The 14,641-nt window shown below is 38.3% G+C and overlaps 1 protein-coding gene across 6 annotated transcripts in view; it reads left to right on the top strand.

Moving 5' to 3' along the window:
- The window catches only part of LOC147329784 (calcium-dependent secretion activator 1-like), a 352,004-nt gene that overhangs the window by 240,403 nt on the left and 96,960 nt on the right, over positions 1-14,641 (top strand). For all 6 annotated transcript variants that reach the window (XR_015129022.1, XM_086291119.1, XM_086291117.1 and 3 more), the window contains 2 exons: positions 3,406-3,562; positions 13,933-14,074. Coding sequence is in view for 5 of the 6 variants with exons in the window: in XM_086291119.1 (XP_086147245.1) it covers positions 3,406-3,562; positions 13,933-14,074 (299 nt within the window). In the remaining variant the exon portion in view is untranslated. The remainder of the gene's footprint in view (positions 1-3,405; positions 3,563-13,932; positions 14,075-14,641) is intronic.

The raw sequence follows: 14,641 nt of genomic DNA, 5'->3' as shown, positions 1-14,641 counted from the left end.
GCATGTTTATTGTGTTTAGTCATTGACATTTACTTATCCTACTCAGTAATTCATCTATCATGGAGATGTACATGTTCTTTTCAGTAAATCCACCAAGTAAGTTTGGTGAGGGTGTTTCTCATCCTTCCTTTTTTAAACAAATTTGCTTTGGACCTTTCAGCACACATAATGGAGGATATGAGCCATTTTTCACACTATGACCATGCCCCTTGCATTTCAGCAAAATTCCTTTCCCTGCTGCTCCAGTGAAACTTTAAACCAGTGTACATGACTCCAGCCCAAACGTGTTGAAATATTCTGTTACAGTTTATTTTCTCTTGAGTTTTTGATCCTGGTTTATCCATGTACAACCCTAATTCTTCAAAATTTAGGATACTGTGTCAAATGTAAATTTAAAATATAATACTCCAAATTGTGAGAATGTTGAATATACAGTAACATTAAAACATTTAGAGGCTTAAGGCCAAAAATCAGTATTGGCTAACCATGGCCTTCAGGTCTCAGGCAGCACTTTCAGAAATAAAGTGATTCAGGAAGTCTCTGGGCCTGAGCTCATTTAAAATGGACTAAAGCAAACTGGAAAACTATTCTGTGGTCAGACGCATCAAATGTGGGCACCTCAACCTCTTGGAAAAAATAGCACACGGACCAAATGGCTTATTATATGTGAGGAGTTCAAAAGTCTGCATCTCTGATGGTATGGGAGTAGATTATTGCCCATGGCAACAGCCGCTTGGACATCAATGCTGAAGGTATATCCACAGTGTATAGCGGTCACTCAAAAACTGATTCTTTACCCCCAATAAACACCAAGCAAAGTGAACTGATTTAAATAATGAATCATTAAGAAAAGTGTACTTGGTTTAAACTGAATATATACCAGTCAAGTACATTTAATTTGGCCAGATTATAATAAATGTAACATTTCACATTGTACGTTTTACTATTATATGAAAAATGTACATATAATTAAATCAGTTAAAGTCAGGAACTTTTTGCTTGTTTGTTAGTTTATATGTTTTCGCTGCCATATGCTTCCTAGCATCTTATCAGACAAGAATGGCGTAACATTCCCCTCCCAAAAGTCCGGAAATCTGTCTCTTGAGGTCCCAGATGTTTACTGACTGTTGTTAAAAGGAGATGGGAAGCTAAAGTGATAAACACGCCTGTCTCCCAGCTTTATTGAGACATGTTGATTTGATATGTTTTCCATGTTATTTTGTGGATAAAATATAAGTTTATGACATTGAAGAATGTTGCATTCTGTTTTTACTAATATATGTTACACAGCACCCTTGCTTTGGAATTGGGGTTGGTTTTCCTCTCATGTAATCACCAGCTTTAACTTGACTTAGACTTTGCACTCTAATCCTAATAACTGGAATTAAGTTATAAAAATCATTGTAAAACTGCAACAGTTTTTTTTTTTTTTACTATTTTGTGAAAAAAGTTGAAATGATATAATAGTTGAAATAGTTGAAATAGTTGAAATGTGGAGATTGCAGTTGTTTCAAACAAACTGCCACAGCTGTTATATACCCTCCACAAAATGCCTTGGGTAGATGCTTACATTCTTCTTCAGAATCTGTTTTAGTTACAAGGAAATTATTTCTCTATTAGCACATAAACACTGTGCTAACATGTGGTTATAAGTAAAAGGTCGCAGCAGATGGCCCCGCCCCTCCCTGAGCCTGGTTCTGCTGGAGGTTTCTTCCTGTTAAAAGGGAGTTTTTCCTTCCCACTGTCACCAAAGTGCTGCTCATAGGGGGTCATATGATTGTTGAGTTTTTCTCTGTATGTATTATTGTACGATCTACTGTACAATGTGTTATTGTGATTTGGCGCTATGTAAATAAAATTGAATTGAATTGAAAGGATGGTGCACAATGCTGCATCTGGACAGAAGGAAAAAAACATGCAAATGTGAAAGAGTGGATTTGTTCAAAAAGAAATTTCTAGCAGTGGACGGATGGGAGGATATCGATGATTACAACCTTGTGTAGTGAAGAGTATCTATGTTGTATCACAAGACACAAAGGCTCATCAGTTTGTTTCACTAGCTCATCTACACAAGGCATTTTGGAGCAGCCAAGGCAGTTTGTTTGAAACAAGACTGTAGACCTGCACGAGGCATCAGCAGAAGGTTGGTGAGAAAGTGACAACTTTGGTACAATTATCTGGAAATGACAAAAATATGAAATGATCAGCTTCATGCAAGATCTTGCCTCATTAGTTGAGGATGATCATGAGAAAGGTGGGGGCCCACCAGGTTCGTTTTTAAGTTTGAGGGGCCAATGGATGGGGGTATGAAACGTCTTGGAGGACCTCCTGTAGGACATTTGTGGAGGGATCTTAAGCTTTGAGTTCCCATGCAGCAGCCCAGAAACCTAAAGGATTTAGAGAGTTTCTTCAAAGAGGAGTGGGTCAAAATCCCCTCTTGGTGACCAACTACAGTAAATGTCCTACCACTGTGCTTGCCAAGTTTCTCCACCAATTACTAAGTTATGTTTTGTTGGGAATCAAACACTTACTTGGCTCAATGAGATGCAAATGATTTTTTTATTTCGTAGTATTTCTGGTTGGTAATCTGTCTCTCCTCATTAAAATGAAACAAACAAAATTAGAGACTGTGCATTTCTTTATAAGTGAGTAAGCTTGCAAAATTTGCAGGGGAATGTTTTTTATTGTAATAACAAGACTGATGATTACAAAAACAATGACTGGCACTAACTGAATGTGATTCATCCGCTGCTAACTGCTCCCAGTATACCACCCTCCCACACCACTTCCAGTACTAGAGAGAACATTCAAATGACAGTGTTAAAAGCTTGGTGTGAATAGACAAACAGTTTGGATCCTCAGGGTCCCTCTTAAAAGGCCTGGCAAGAGTAAGGGTGCCTGGAGAAAACTCAGTGTATTTGATGAGAGTAGCCAGGTTGCGACCAGTCACTGCACTGCACATATTTGATGGGGAGATACAAGTGTGGCACAGTTCAACAGCTCCTTTCTTTTGATTGACTTGCTGAAGAAGCTGCGGGTGAGTGTTTAAGTAGGTCCCTGCCAAGTCTGTCAAGGAGCTGCTGCTGTTTCCTCTGTGGGACAACAGAAAGCATGTGATTTTTTTTTCCACACTCTTGGTGTTTCTGTTCCGAGTGGTGAAGAATCCCTCCCCGGAGATTGTGCAGTAAAGTCATTGAGGCAACAACTTGATTTCATATGATGAAAAGTGTGTGAGAGCCTTTGAATCTCATTTCCTGTAGAGGCTAAAGATGAAATAAATCTCCAAATTCTCAAAGATGTGTCCAGTGGGGTCGCTCATACTGCATTAACTGTCTTCTTACACTCTCAGCTCCATACTTACCTCTGACTTTTTTCCCCGCTCTCTTCCCCTCTTTCCATCTGAAGGCCTTTGCATGGTGGTCAGATCTGATGGTGGAACATGCTGAGACCTTCATGTGTCTCTATTCGACCGAGATGGATGCAGCTCTTGAAGTTCAGCCACCTGACAGCTGGGACAGTTTCCCTCTCTTCCAGCTGCTCAATGACTTTCTGAGGATGGACTGTGAGTGTATGGCTATTCAAAAAAGTATATTCAGATGTCAGTATGGACCCTGGAGTAGTGGTCTTTGACTGATGAAGTGATTTTGCTAGGGCTGGAGGTCTGAAGGGTGTAATCTAAGGGAACATCCTTAATTACACACAGTAAATACACACATGGATTAGACCTTCTGAGCATTATGCTCTGTTTAAGCAATGATGAAGATAAGTTTTTAATTGCTGAAGATTTTTTCAGTTTGTAGTACAAATAGTCTATTTAGTAGACTGCACATACCTTCTTTGTGACAGCGTATTTAAGAGTTTTTAAAATATTTCTGTATTTATCCAGGAAAAACTGAATGTAAATTTTGGTTGGGCAGTATTTAATGAAAGTTTTTTACTGCCTCTAAAGAAAAAAAATTTTTAATAAAAAATTCAACCTGAAACTTTAAAACTAATCCTGATTTTAGTTCCTCTGTGATAGTCTAAATTCTGTACTCAATTTATCCCTATTCAGAAAAAAACACTACATTTAAGAATTAACAACAATATAGTCCAGACTAAAAATCCACCACAATCAAATTGACGACTATGTGCAGTACCATGCTCCCTCCATCCTATGATGATTTCATTCATATTACTACCACTACTACTTTACTGTACATTTGCCTTATTTTTAAGGTTGACCAACTTAAATAACTTCATATTGTTGGCATGTTTAATTGACAGTAGTGCATCACGTTGAATATAATCATCATATGTTGCAATTTGTTCTTGCCATCCCTGGTCATAGGTAAAGATGAGGGCATTATTAAATAGGAATTACACTGCATATTTCAAATGTACTTAATAATCAGTTAAATCAAGGACAGTACCATTGTACATGTACATGTACATTACGTGAGTAAATGCTCTTACATTCAACTGCTGCATCTTTGTAGGTAAACCTCATTTGGCACTAACATCACTGACAAATCAGTGACAAACAGCAAAAAAAGCATCTCCACACTACTGAGCCCAAACGTTTTTTAACATGTACATATATTTACAGCAGTTTTGTGTGTGTGTGTGTGTGTGTGTGTGTGTGTGTATGTGTGTGTGTGTGTGTGTGTTGCCGACGGTTGCTGCAGGCCACTCATCTCTCTAATGAACTGCATACACTTGCCTGCAGGAACACTGTCCATGCAAAAGATACACATACACTTCACGAAGCAGACTCAATCTGCTAATTGTCCCTTGGGAAAGATTCCCCTTTTCATTGTGTCAGTTGGGAGTCAAGGAGAAGATAGAATGTTGTCCACTTATTCAGCTTAACTGACCTGAGCACAAAAAAATTATCATGCTCTTTTGTTAGTGTCATGAAATTGGCCTCCTTCTCATTTGCTACATCGTGTCATTGTGTGCGAATTCCAATTATAGTGCATAGCAATGAACATAGCTACGCTGGGAAACACTAAAAGAAAGCTTGCTTGCAATAATACACTGACTAAAAAAAAAAAATTATGCATTCTCTATGTGCATTCATAGCTGGTCAAACAAATTATGAACTAAATTATGATTATTAAAAAAACATTATAAATTTGAACCCCTTTGTAACACAAAAGGTCATAGTCCATCCAACGGGGTTTGTTTTTTGTTTTGGAAAATTTGAAGCGAGAAGGCCCGATGGCAGACCTAGGACACGCTGTAGAGATTACATCTCTTGGCTGGCCTGGGGAGGTGTTTCCCAGGTTAGCTGAGGGAGGTGGCTAGGATGAGGGAGGTCTGGTTTCTCTGCTTGGGCTGTTTCCCTGCTACTCGGCCCCAGATAAGTGATAAGAAAATGGATGAATGTGAAGGTTCTCATTCATCCAGGTCATGGCAATCTACACAGCTTAGAAAGAAATGGGTTCAGAGTGGAAGCAATTTCTCTAAGTGATGTCTGTTTTTAGAGTTAACTAAGCAAGCACTGCTTGCCCTGTTGGTCCTGATAGAACACTACTGGTTAGAAGATATTATATACTAGGTTTCATTGACTAAATTGGACTTCCATAAAAAAGGTCCCCTTCTGAGTTCCTCAGAAAGATTAAACATGGTTTGATGATGGTCCAAAAAGAAAGGGTGGTTCACTGCTGGGTACAGAAGATGGTTGTTGTGGGTGTCAAGGGCAAAATGCTGTTAAGACAATGTGGCCTGATGCTTTGTAATATACCATGCCAGAAGGCCTGCTTCCCACACAGCATAACAAACGCACGTTAGAAAAGTATATGATTATAGTGACATGTTTTTGCAGAAGGTCATCTGTTCTTTTGCCCCACAGCGGTGCACTTATGGAGCAGTAAAAAACTACATTAGTCAGGTGCCAAAGTCAGGCTGCCATTCAAGAAGTTAATGAGGTCTAAAGTCGTCGTAGCTAGACCATGGCAAGCCCTGCGAACACACTCCTGGACACAACACATCCAAATGGACAGCAGCCGCTCAAGTGGCTAATTGGGAGAGGGGCAATCAGGGAACACAACAAACATTGCACCTACTGTGTATCATCGACCTTGACTCCAATGCCAATGCACACAAACACAAACACACATTCTCAGAGGGGGAGAGAAAAAAGAAAGAGAGAGAGGGAGAGAAAAAGCAGGCACACTGCATGGAGCCGTGAGGCATCACATTAGCACACACTGGCCTCCATTTTATCTCCTGTGGTCTTTGTCAGTGTTGCCTTTTTACCAGTTGGGAACCAGCAGAGCGGGGGAAATGTGGCTTGGATTCCAATGTCTTGTTTAGAAAGATTGAAAATGCTGTGTCATTCCCATTATTGAAGTGCACAAACAACAACCTCCTTTGTCACTATTCATTATCAGGGATTATGATTGCTTTCTGTGCCCTTTGCATCTATCCTGCGAACAAAGAAAAACAGTAATGCAATAGTGACAATGGGAGCTTTTACAATCCCTTTGAGGAAGTCTGCAGTGATTAAACCACAGGTACACACTCATCAGCCACTTTGTAGTTACATCTGTGCTCATTAACACAACTATCTAATCAGCTAATCACATGAAAGCAACTCATTGCATTTAGGCATACAGACCTGCTAGAGAGACCTGATGAAAACACCTGCTGAGTATCAGAATGGAGAAGAAAGGAGATTTAAATTTAAAGAAGGGAGATTTATGGTTTATTTCAAAGAGCTGCTAAAAGCGTTCAGAGTCTGCTGACAACAAGGAAGGTTGTTTCAAAGTTTAGGAGCCACAATCTAAAACGTAATACAAAGGTAGGGACACAGCGGTGTAAAGCACACCACCACTGGATTCTAAAGCAGTGGAGATGTGTTCTCAGAAGTGACGAATCATGCCTCACCATCTGGCAACCCGAAGGATGAGTCTGGAGTTGGTAGCTGAAGCTGAGCAGAACAGTACTGTCTGACTGCAAGCTGACAAAGTTACAGTTTGGTGGAGGCTGGATTATAGTGTGGGATCGTAGGGGAGGGCTTCTTGGCCAATATCATTGTGCAGTTCTGTAAGAATGGTCAAATATTCCCATAAACATACTCCAAAGCCTTCCGGAAAGCCTTCCCAGAAGAGTTTAAGCTGTTATAGCTACAGAGAGTGGGCACATTAAATCCTATGGATTAAGACTGGGCTGACAGTATCAACTTCATATGCATGTGAAGACAGATTAGTAAATACTTTTGGCAATAGCGTGTAGAATAAGAAAGAAGAACTGGACCAATGACTAAGCTCTGAGGCATCTCACATATTTGAAGTTATGACAGCGACATCTAGGTAATATTACATTCTGAGGTGTCTGTCAGATATGCATGATGGGATCGGTTGCAGAAATATTAATCCAGTTTTGTAATCTTTCAAGATGAATGGCGTGATCACCAGTAACGAGAATAAATAGAGCAGAATTAAAATATTCGCCTTTCTCTAAGTGTGTAAAAATATAATATTAAAATATTAATATGGAAAAATGATAAAAATATAGTTTTTGCAGACCGGATTGGAACAAATATAGTGTTACCCTCAACCAGTCCAAGTAGCTGATAGGCAGCAACTTTCTTGAGGATTTTAGAAATAGATGGAAGTTTTGAAATGGGTCTGTAATTGTCCAAACCAGTGCGGATTTTTTAAGCAGATGAAATGCTGGCTGTATTAATATTTATTAAAACAGTTCAAGCCTAATTAGCACCATGGATCACTATAGAGATTGGGCTCTTTTAAAAGATTTGGCTCTTTTGTCTAGGCCAGTGTTTCCCAACCTTTTGGAGCCACGGCACAGATTTCACATTAGAAAAATCACACGGCACACCACCAAACAAAAATGTCACATATCGATCATTTTTCCCAGCACACCAGGCATAGCATTGGCTCAGTTTGTCCCTAGTTTCGCTTTCTTCTGACCACTACTCATGCTAGGGCCTTCATCTGGGTCGGGGTTTTCTCCAGGAACCAGGTCAGATGGATTAGTTTTTCTTTTCAAATACTTAATGAAGCGCTTAATAGCAATAGATGTCTCACTCACAGCATGACTATTATGTAATTTCTTCTTCGTCTTCTTCTGTTTTACTTGCAGTTGGCAACCCATTTAACTAGCGCGGGTAGTTGTACTGCCCTCTAGTGGAAGAGAATGTAATTGTTCTGCCTGTTACTCACGCCAATCGCTTAGAGTACTAATGAGGTGAAACCAGATAATCTTCCACGGCACACATGATCATTTCTCACGGCACACCTATGTGCTGCAGCACAGTAGTTGGGAAACACTGGTCTAGGCATCCTTAGAAGAGCTGGCTGTTCTGTTTTAGCCTAACCATTCAATTATGAATGGTTTGTGTGTTTAGATGATTTTTTTTTTAATCCAGTGTTGTCATAAAGCCTTATTTTTATGCATTTACTGCTACTGGGGAGAACATACATTGGCTTTAAGGCCTGGACAACATTTTGCAAACTTGGCATTCTACAATAAATGCTCTCTGAAAAAAATTTGTAGTATATGTCCCATTCCTCATTTTACAAATTCTGCACTTAGCTTTGAAGTCTCCAATATCACTGACATGCAGCCAGATGGAGCTCCTTTTCTGTTTTTGCATGTTCACTTTTTCCCAATGCACTGGCACCTGGCCTGTACAACTGCACTTGCTGTCTTCGGAACATCCTATGCACATAGTCCTGCTTTAGTTTGTGTCAACCCCAAGCCCACATTTTTTTTTCCTGTGAAGAAACTGACAGATGTTAAGATTCCTTATATTGTTTCTGTGGGAAACGTAGTTGGAGTAACCTGTTGTGATGTAAAGTAGTTGGGTGTGCTTGGAAAAAGAGATGCTTAAACTTGATAATACTGGGACTTTAATGACACCTTAATTTTGTATAAAATTGTGCTGATTGCATCTTATAATCATCTTGTTACAGTGTTTTATACATACAGTTTGTTATTAACACTCAAAGAGACTGATAATCAGAATACTTTATTAATCCCTAAGGAAACTACGTGGGTTACAGTTTCTCAAAGACAGTAACATTAACAGACTAAACTAATTAAATAATACAATATGTTACACAGTTTACAAATTAAAGAAATAGCACAAATATATACAAATCACTCAATTATAAATATCAAGAATGATAGATAATAATGGAGAGACGTGCAGGAACTCTTTAAGATATTTGGGAAGAATAATGCCGTTGGAGCAGTAAGAACTATGCATGAGAAACTATATTCATAAACTCAGTCAACAGAACAAAACGAAAGCCCTAACAATAACAGACATGGCTGAAACATCATGGCATCTTTTATTCAGTTTAGTTTCATTTTACTTATATATTTATTTATATAGCGCCAAATCACAAAAACAGTTTGATTTATACTTTGCAAAGTAACGTAAATACACCAAATAATACAAAGAAACCCTCAACAATCAGGTTTAGGGAGGGGCAGCCATCCACCCACGGCCAGTTGGGGCTGAGGGGAAGAAGAAAGACACGTTGTAGAAGAGAGAGAGTAATATTAATGATAGCACTTTCTATTACAGCTCGGTTATGAAGTGGTAATAGTAGGGTAACAAGGTAGAAACAAGAAAGTAATGTGCTTAATTAAGAAATTATTACACAGAAGGTACCACAGGTAATTGAGTGGTAATAAGTAGGAAACAGAAATGCAAAATGCAAAACTGCCCATCTCTATTTAATAACATATTAATAACCTTTTAAATACAAACTTAGAAACTGTCGCAGGTGTTTTTCAATTCAATTCAATTCAATTCAATTTTATTTATATAGCGCCAAATCACAACAAAAGTCGCCTCAAGGCGCTTCATAGATACAGAGAAAAACCCAACAGTCATATGACCCCCTATGAGCAAGCACTTTGGCGACAGTGGGAAGGAAAAACTCCCTTTTAACAGGAAGAAACCTCCGGCAGAACCAGGCTCAGGGAGGGGCGGCCATCTGCTGTGATTGGTTGGGGTGAGAGAAGGAATACAGGATAAAGACATGCTGTGGAAGAGAGACAGAGGTTAATAACAGATATGATTCAATGCAGAGAGGTCTGTTAATACATAGTGAGTGAGAAAGGTGACTGGAAAGGAAAAACTCAATGCATCATGGGAATCCCCGGCAGCCTATGTCTATTGCAGCATAACTAAGGGAGGATTCAGGGTCACCTGGTCCAGCCCTAACTATATGCTTTAGCAAAAAGGAAAGTTTGAAGCCTAATCTTGAAAGTAGAGATAGTGTCTGTCTCCCGCAGGGTTTTGCGTTCTAAGCAGGAATTTAATACCATGGTACTGATAACTGAGTCTGGAATGAACAATAAACACAAAATGCTAATAATTAAGGTTTAAAGAATAATACTTATGAACACCTTAGATTTTCATAGGCCTTCATCACTGGTTGACCTCAAACCATCCAAAAATCCAGTCTCTCCTGCAGGAAGATATTCAAAAAATTTGAAATATATTTGTGTTAAAGCAAGCATGATATCACTGGCAGGTCACTGAGCAACAATTTCACAGATGCAAACTGTCCTATTTAAAAAATAATAATACAATAAAAATTAAAATGAACATTACAATTTGTGAATTAATTATTATTACATTCTTGTTTCTCCCTTGTTAACCTATTATAACCACTTTATTACCAAGCTGTGGTTACACATTATTGCCACCAGTTTTTGGGCCCTTATTACACTGAAATTGATATAATTGGATAATATCACTCAACTGCAACCAGTATTGCTGGCACAATATTACTCGGATATTAAGTGTGATTACTTTGGTAAGTAGTAGTAATTTAGAAATTATTACACATTATTATGTTCTTGTTTCTGTCTTGTTACCCTTCCTTACCTGTAATAGAAAGTGTGACCATAATAACGAATAATTAAATGCAGATTGGTGATAAGCGTAAGTGAAAAAAATGTGAGTGAAGAAGAAACACTCAGTGCATCATGGGAAACATCTAGTGGGCTGGGCCTATTGCATCATAACTAAGTAATGAAAATTTTAAGGTTAATCTTAAGAATAAAATTTGTAATTATTTTTAAATGTTTAAATATAAAAATAGTATGTGTCTCCCAAATCCAAACTGGGTGTCAGAAGAGAGGCTTGAAAGCTAAAGACATTGCCTTCAGTTCGACTTGTAAATATTGTAGGAACCACAAGTAAAGCAGTCTGAAAGCGAAGTGCTTATTGGGGTGATACAGTACTATGAGGTCATTAAGAGGACACAGGGCCTGATTATTCTAGACCTCATATGTGAGGAGTAGGATTTTCCTTTAGATCTGGGATATAACATGGAGCCAATAAGCCAATATAGGAGAAATCTGCTCTCTCTTTCTAGTCTACTCTTTCTAGTCCCTCTAAGTTACTGAAGCAAAAATTAATGGTAGGACTTCTTTGAGCAGTCTTGTAGGAATGAGGTCTAAAAGACACGTATCTGCTTTAAATGTGCATTTGAGAGTTATACCACGTAGTAAAGTATCTCTGATCTGAAGCTAAAGGATAAAAGTGCAGGAATTATATCCTAAAATTTAACTAAAGTACTTTCACAAAGAAATATACTGCAAAGAAATGTATTTCCCACTGCTTTATAATCCATTATTGTAATTTTAAATGTTATTAAGAATTATCAGACAAAAGTAGGTTTTCAGGAAACACTGTTAAGTTTCTATGCCATATGTCAGAACAAGATCCAGAATGTGATTAAAGTGGTGGGTGGGTTCTTTTACATTTTGAGCGAAGTGTCAACATGAGTCAGCAGTGGTAGACATGGAGGTTTATTTTTACATTGTATGTCTTATAGCTTTTCTGCACTCGATTTTTTCAGCCATGTCGTTTCCAGAGATGGGCAGTAACGCGTTACTTGTAATCAGATTACAGTAACGCGTTACTGTAATCTGATTACTTTTTTCAAGTAACGAGTAGAGTAAGGGATTACTATTGCAAAAACGGTAATTAGATTACCGTTACTTTCCCGCAGGAACGCTGCGTTACTGCGTTACTAAAACTGTGATTTTTTTTGCGAGAATGTCTCATGACAGTGACGTAAGCGAGTGCGCCGTTAGTGACAACAGCTGTGTGCAGATCAACAATAGATCACATATCGATTGTGGGAGAGAGTATGAGCGTGCAGCTTTTAAAGCGTGGAAGTACTGACCTTACTTTGAGTTTGATTCCATAAAAAGTGACAAAAACATTAGTGTCCGCTGTGTGTGGGAAGAAAACTTCTTTTTACAGCGAAAAAAACCCCTAAACAAGCACCGAGTGCGCAACGACGTAATGGGAAACTCACAGAGAAACTCGCGGATTCTTCAACTGACCGCGGCACACCTGCACCAGGGTAAACCTCCGCCTGACGCAGTCCTGCTTTACAGGTGAAAATAGAGCAAAAGGACCGCTGACTCTTTGACTTTATTTATTTTCTGCTGTGTTTTACTTGCATCTATTTGAAAGACTGAGTGTAAACACACAAAATATTTTATTTTATGTGCTGGAATGTGCAGAAAATAGGTTTCAATGTTAAACTAATTTATTCAACTCAGAGAATGTTGCATATAATTAAATTTTTGCTTGATGCATAAAGTTAAAAGATTAAAACTGATAAAACAAGTTAAAAAAAATATACTTTTCCATTTGATTACATTTTGTATGATGGATTATGTAGAAAAAGTAGAATTGGGCTGAAAGATCTATCGCTTTATCACCTATTCAGGTTGTAAATCGTGTTTTTAAAAAGTAACTAAGTAATTAATTACTTTTGAAAATAAGTAATCAGTAAAGTAACAGGATTACTTTTTGGGGGAAGTAATCAGTAATTGACACGCGCTGTTTTTTTCTGAACAAACCAGTGGCGTTTACAGTGGGAAGAACGGTAAAAACTGCGTTTTCTACAGACAGCGCTAGCAAAAACGCTCCCTTTGCGAGCGAAAAAAGAAAAAAAAACACCCCTTCCCTATTGGTGATAGAGTTTACCATGTCAGCCAATCAAAAAAATGATAAGGCAACATGTGGCACTTGGTTGTTAAGGGAGAAGGGAAAGTTTTTAGGAGTGACACCCGTGACGGAAAGCGGGCGAGCGAAAGACAGAGAGAGAGCGAGTTTTCATATGTGAGACATTAGTGATGTTTAGCGTGAGTGTCAGGTAGACTGCTGAATTTCATATTTGCTTTCAAAAAGCCGTCAAAGGAAGATTAGTGTAAACGTTGTTCCCGCATGGAAAACTGGACTGATGCACCTCCTGCTGTCAGACCTGCAGGGTTTAGGCCTGTGGTATGCTCCTCTGTCTTATACTGAACACAAACTACATTTTTTGGACTGGCACAAATAATTTGTGTGCCTTCTTATTTGATGTAGAACACCTGATTGTTCTGTAAATAGATTTAAATGGTTATATAAAAAACGCCTGAGGCCTTGGCTGCATTTTTAGGTAAATAGTACCATATAACTTTGTTGTTTGCAAAACTTGTGCATAATGTTTAGAAATGTACAATTTCTATTTGCATTTCAAGTTATGAAAATGATTCATTAAACATGTTTGTGGGTTTTACAGTAAAAAATATAACTTTTGTTCTACTTGGATTTTGAATTTTTTGTCTGAATTTAGATCAACTGTGCCAATATAGTATACCAAAATGGAAAAATAACTCAAATTTCAGATATTTGAGGTTGTGCTGAAAATAATGATACCAAACAAGGCAAGAAAACCATATTTTAAAGGTGAAATATAGAGGTAAAATCAAAAGTAGTCAAAAACGGCCAATTATACCCTGGACCCCAGAGGGTTAATATCACCAACCATTCCCATTTTATTACGGTGTATCCATATAAATGGCCCACCCTGTAGAAATCCAATAAACCGGTCAGGTTCTATGCTATTTTGTCACCTCCTTGTCTATTTCTCTCCCTTTTTCTCTCTCTTTCAGATAACTTGTGCAATGGGAAGTTCCACAAACACTTGCAAGACCTGTATGCCCCCCTGGTAGTCCGATATGTTGACCTGATGGAGTCTTCCATTGCTCAGTCTATTCACAGAGGCTTTGAAAGAGAATCATGGGAACCGGTTAAGTAAGGACATCTTTATTTAATTTACCTTTGCTATTTTTTTCTTTTTCTTGAGGATCAAACCATATTGATTGGCACACATCCATTAGCCTTGCTTTGTAGTCCTTGTCAGCAACTTTTGTAGCATAAGAACATGCTTATTTTTTAATACATAAAATTCATTTAATCCATAATACATATACAACTGAGTTTATACAGAAAATTTCGTCTGTTTCTATGCTCACAGAAACAAGTCTGAACCTGATTTCAGATTTGCTTATCCCACAAGTGCCTTATGCAATTATATGTCTCTTTCCACACTCCTGCCACAGATACGGTACTTCACGTTCTCCCTATAATTCTATTGTGTAACACCAGTAACGACCATCTCTTATCTGCACCACATTTCCACCACTGTCAAAAGTTTTAACTCATCACCTTGAATCTTATTTTATGGAACAGGAAGATGCTCCAGGGAGCCAAGGCTAGCAAGTAGTAGATGAAGGACGGGGCAATTATGTTGATGGGCCAAAAATGTCAGTGTGAAATGATGCAGACAACTCAGGGCAAGACAGTAAAACTCTGACCTTA

Source organism: Aulonocara sp. 'chitande type north' Nkhata Bay, linkage group LG5, assembly GCF_057382095.1.
Source record: "Aulonocara sp. 'chitande type north' Nkhata Bay isolate Kocher_YH1m ecotype deep benthic linkage group LG5, A_spYH_male_GT1.1, whole genome shotgun sequence".
Taxonomy (NCBI): domain Eukaryota; kingdom Metazoa; phylum Chordata; class Actinopteri; order Cichliformes; family Cichlidae; genus Aulonocara; species Aulonocara sp. 'chitande type north' Nkhata Bay.
The sequence above is the reverse complement of the archived record's forward strand: the minus strand, read 5'-3'. Positions and strand labels throughout refer to the sequence as shown.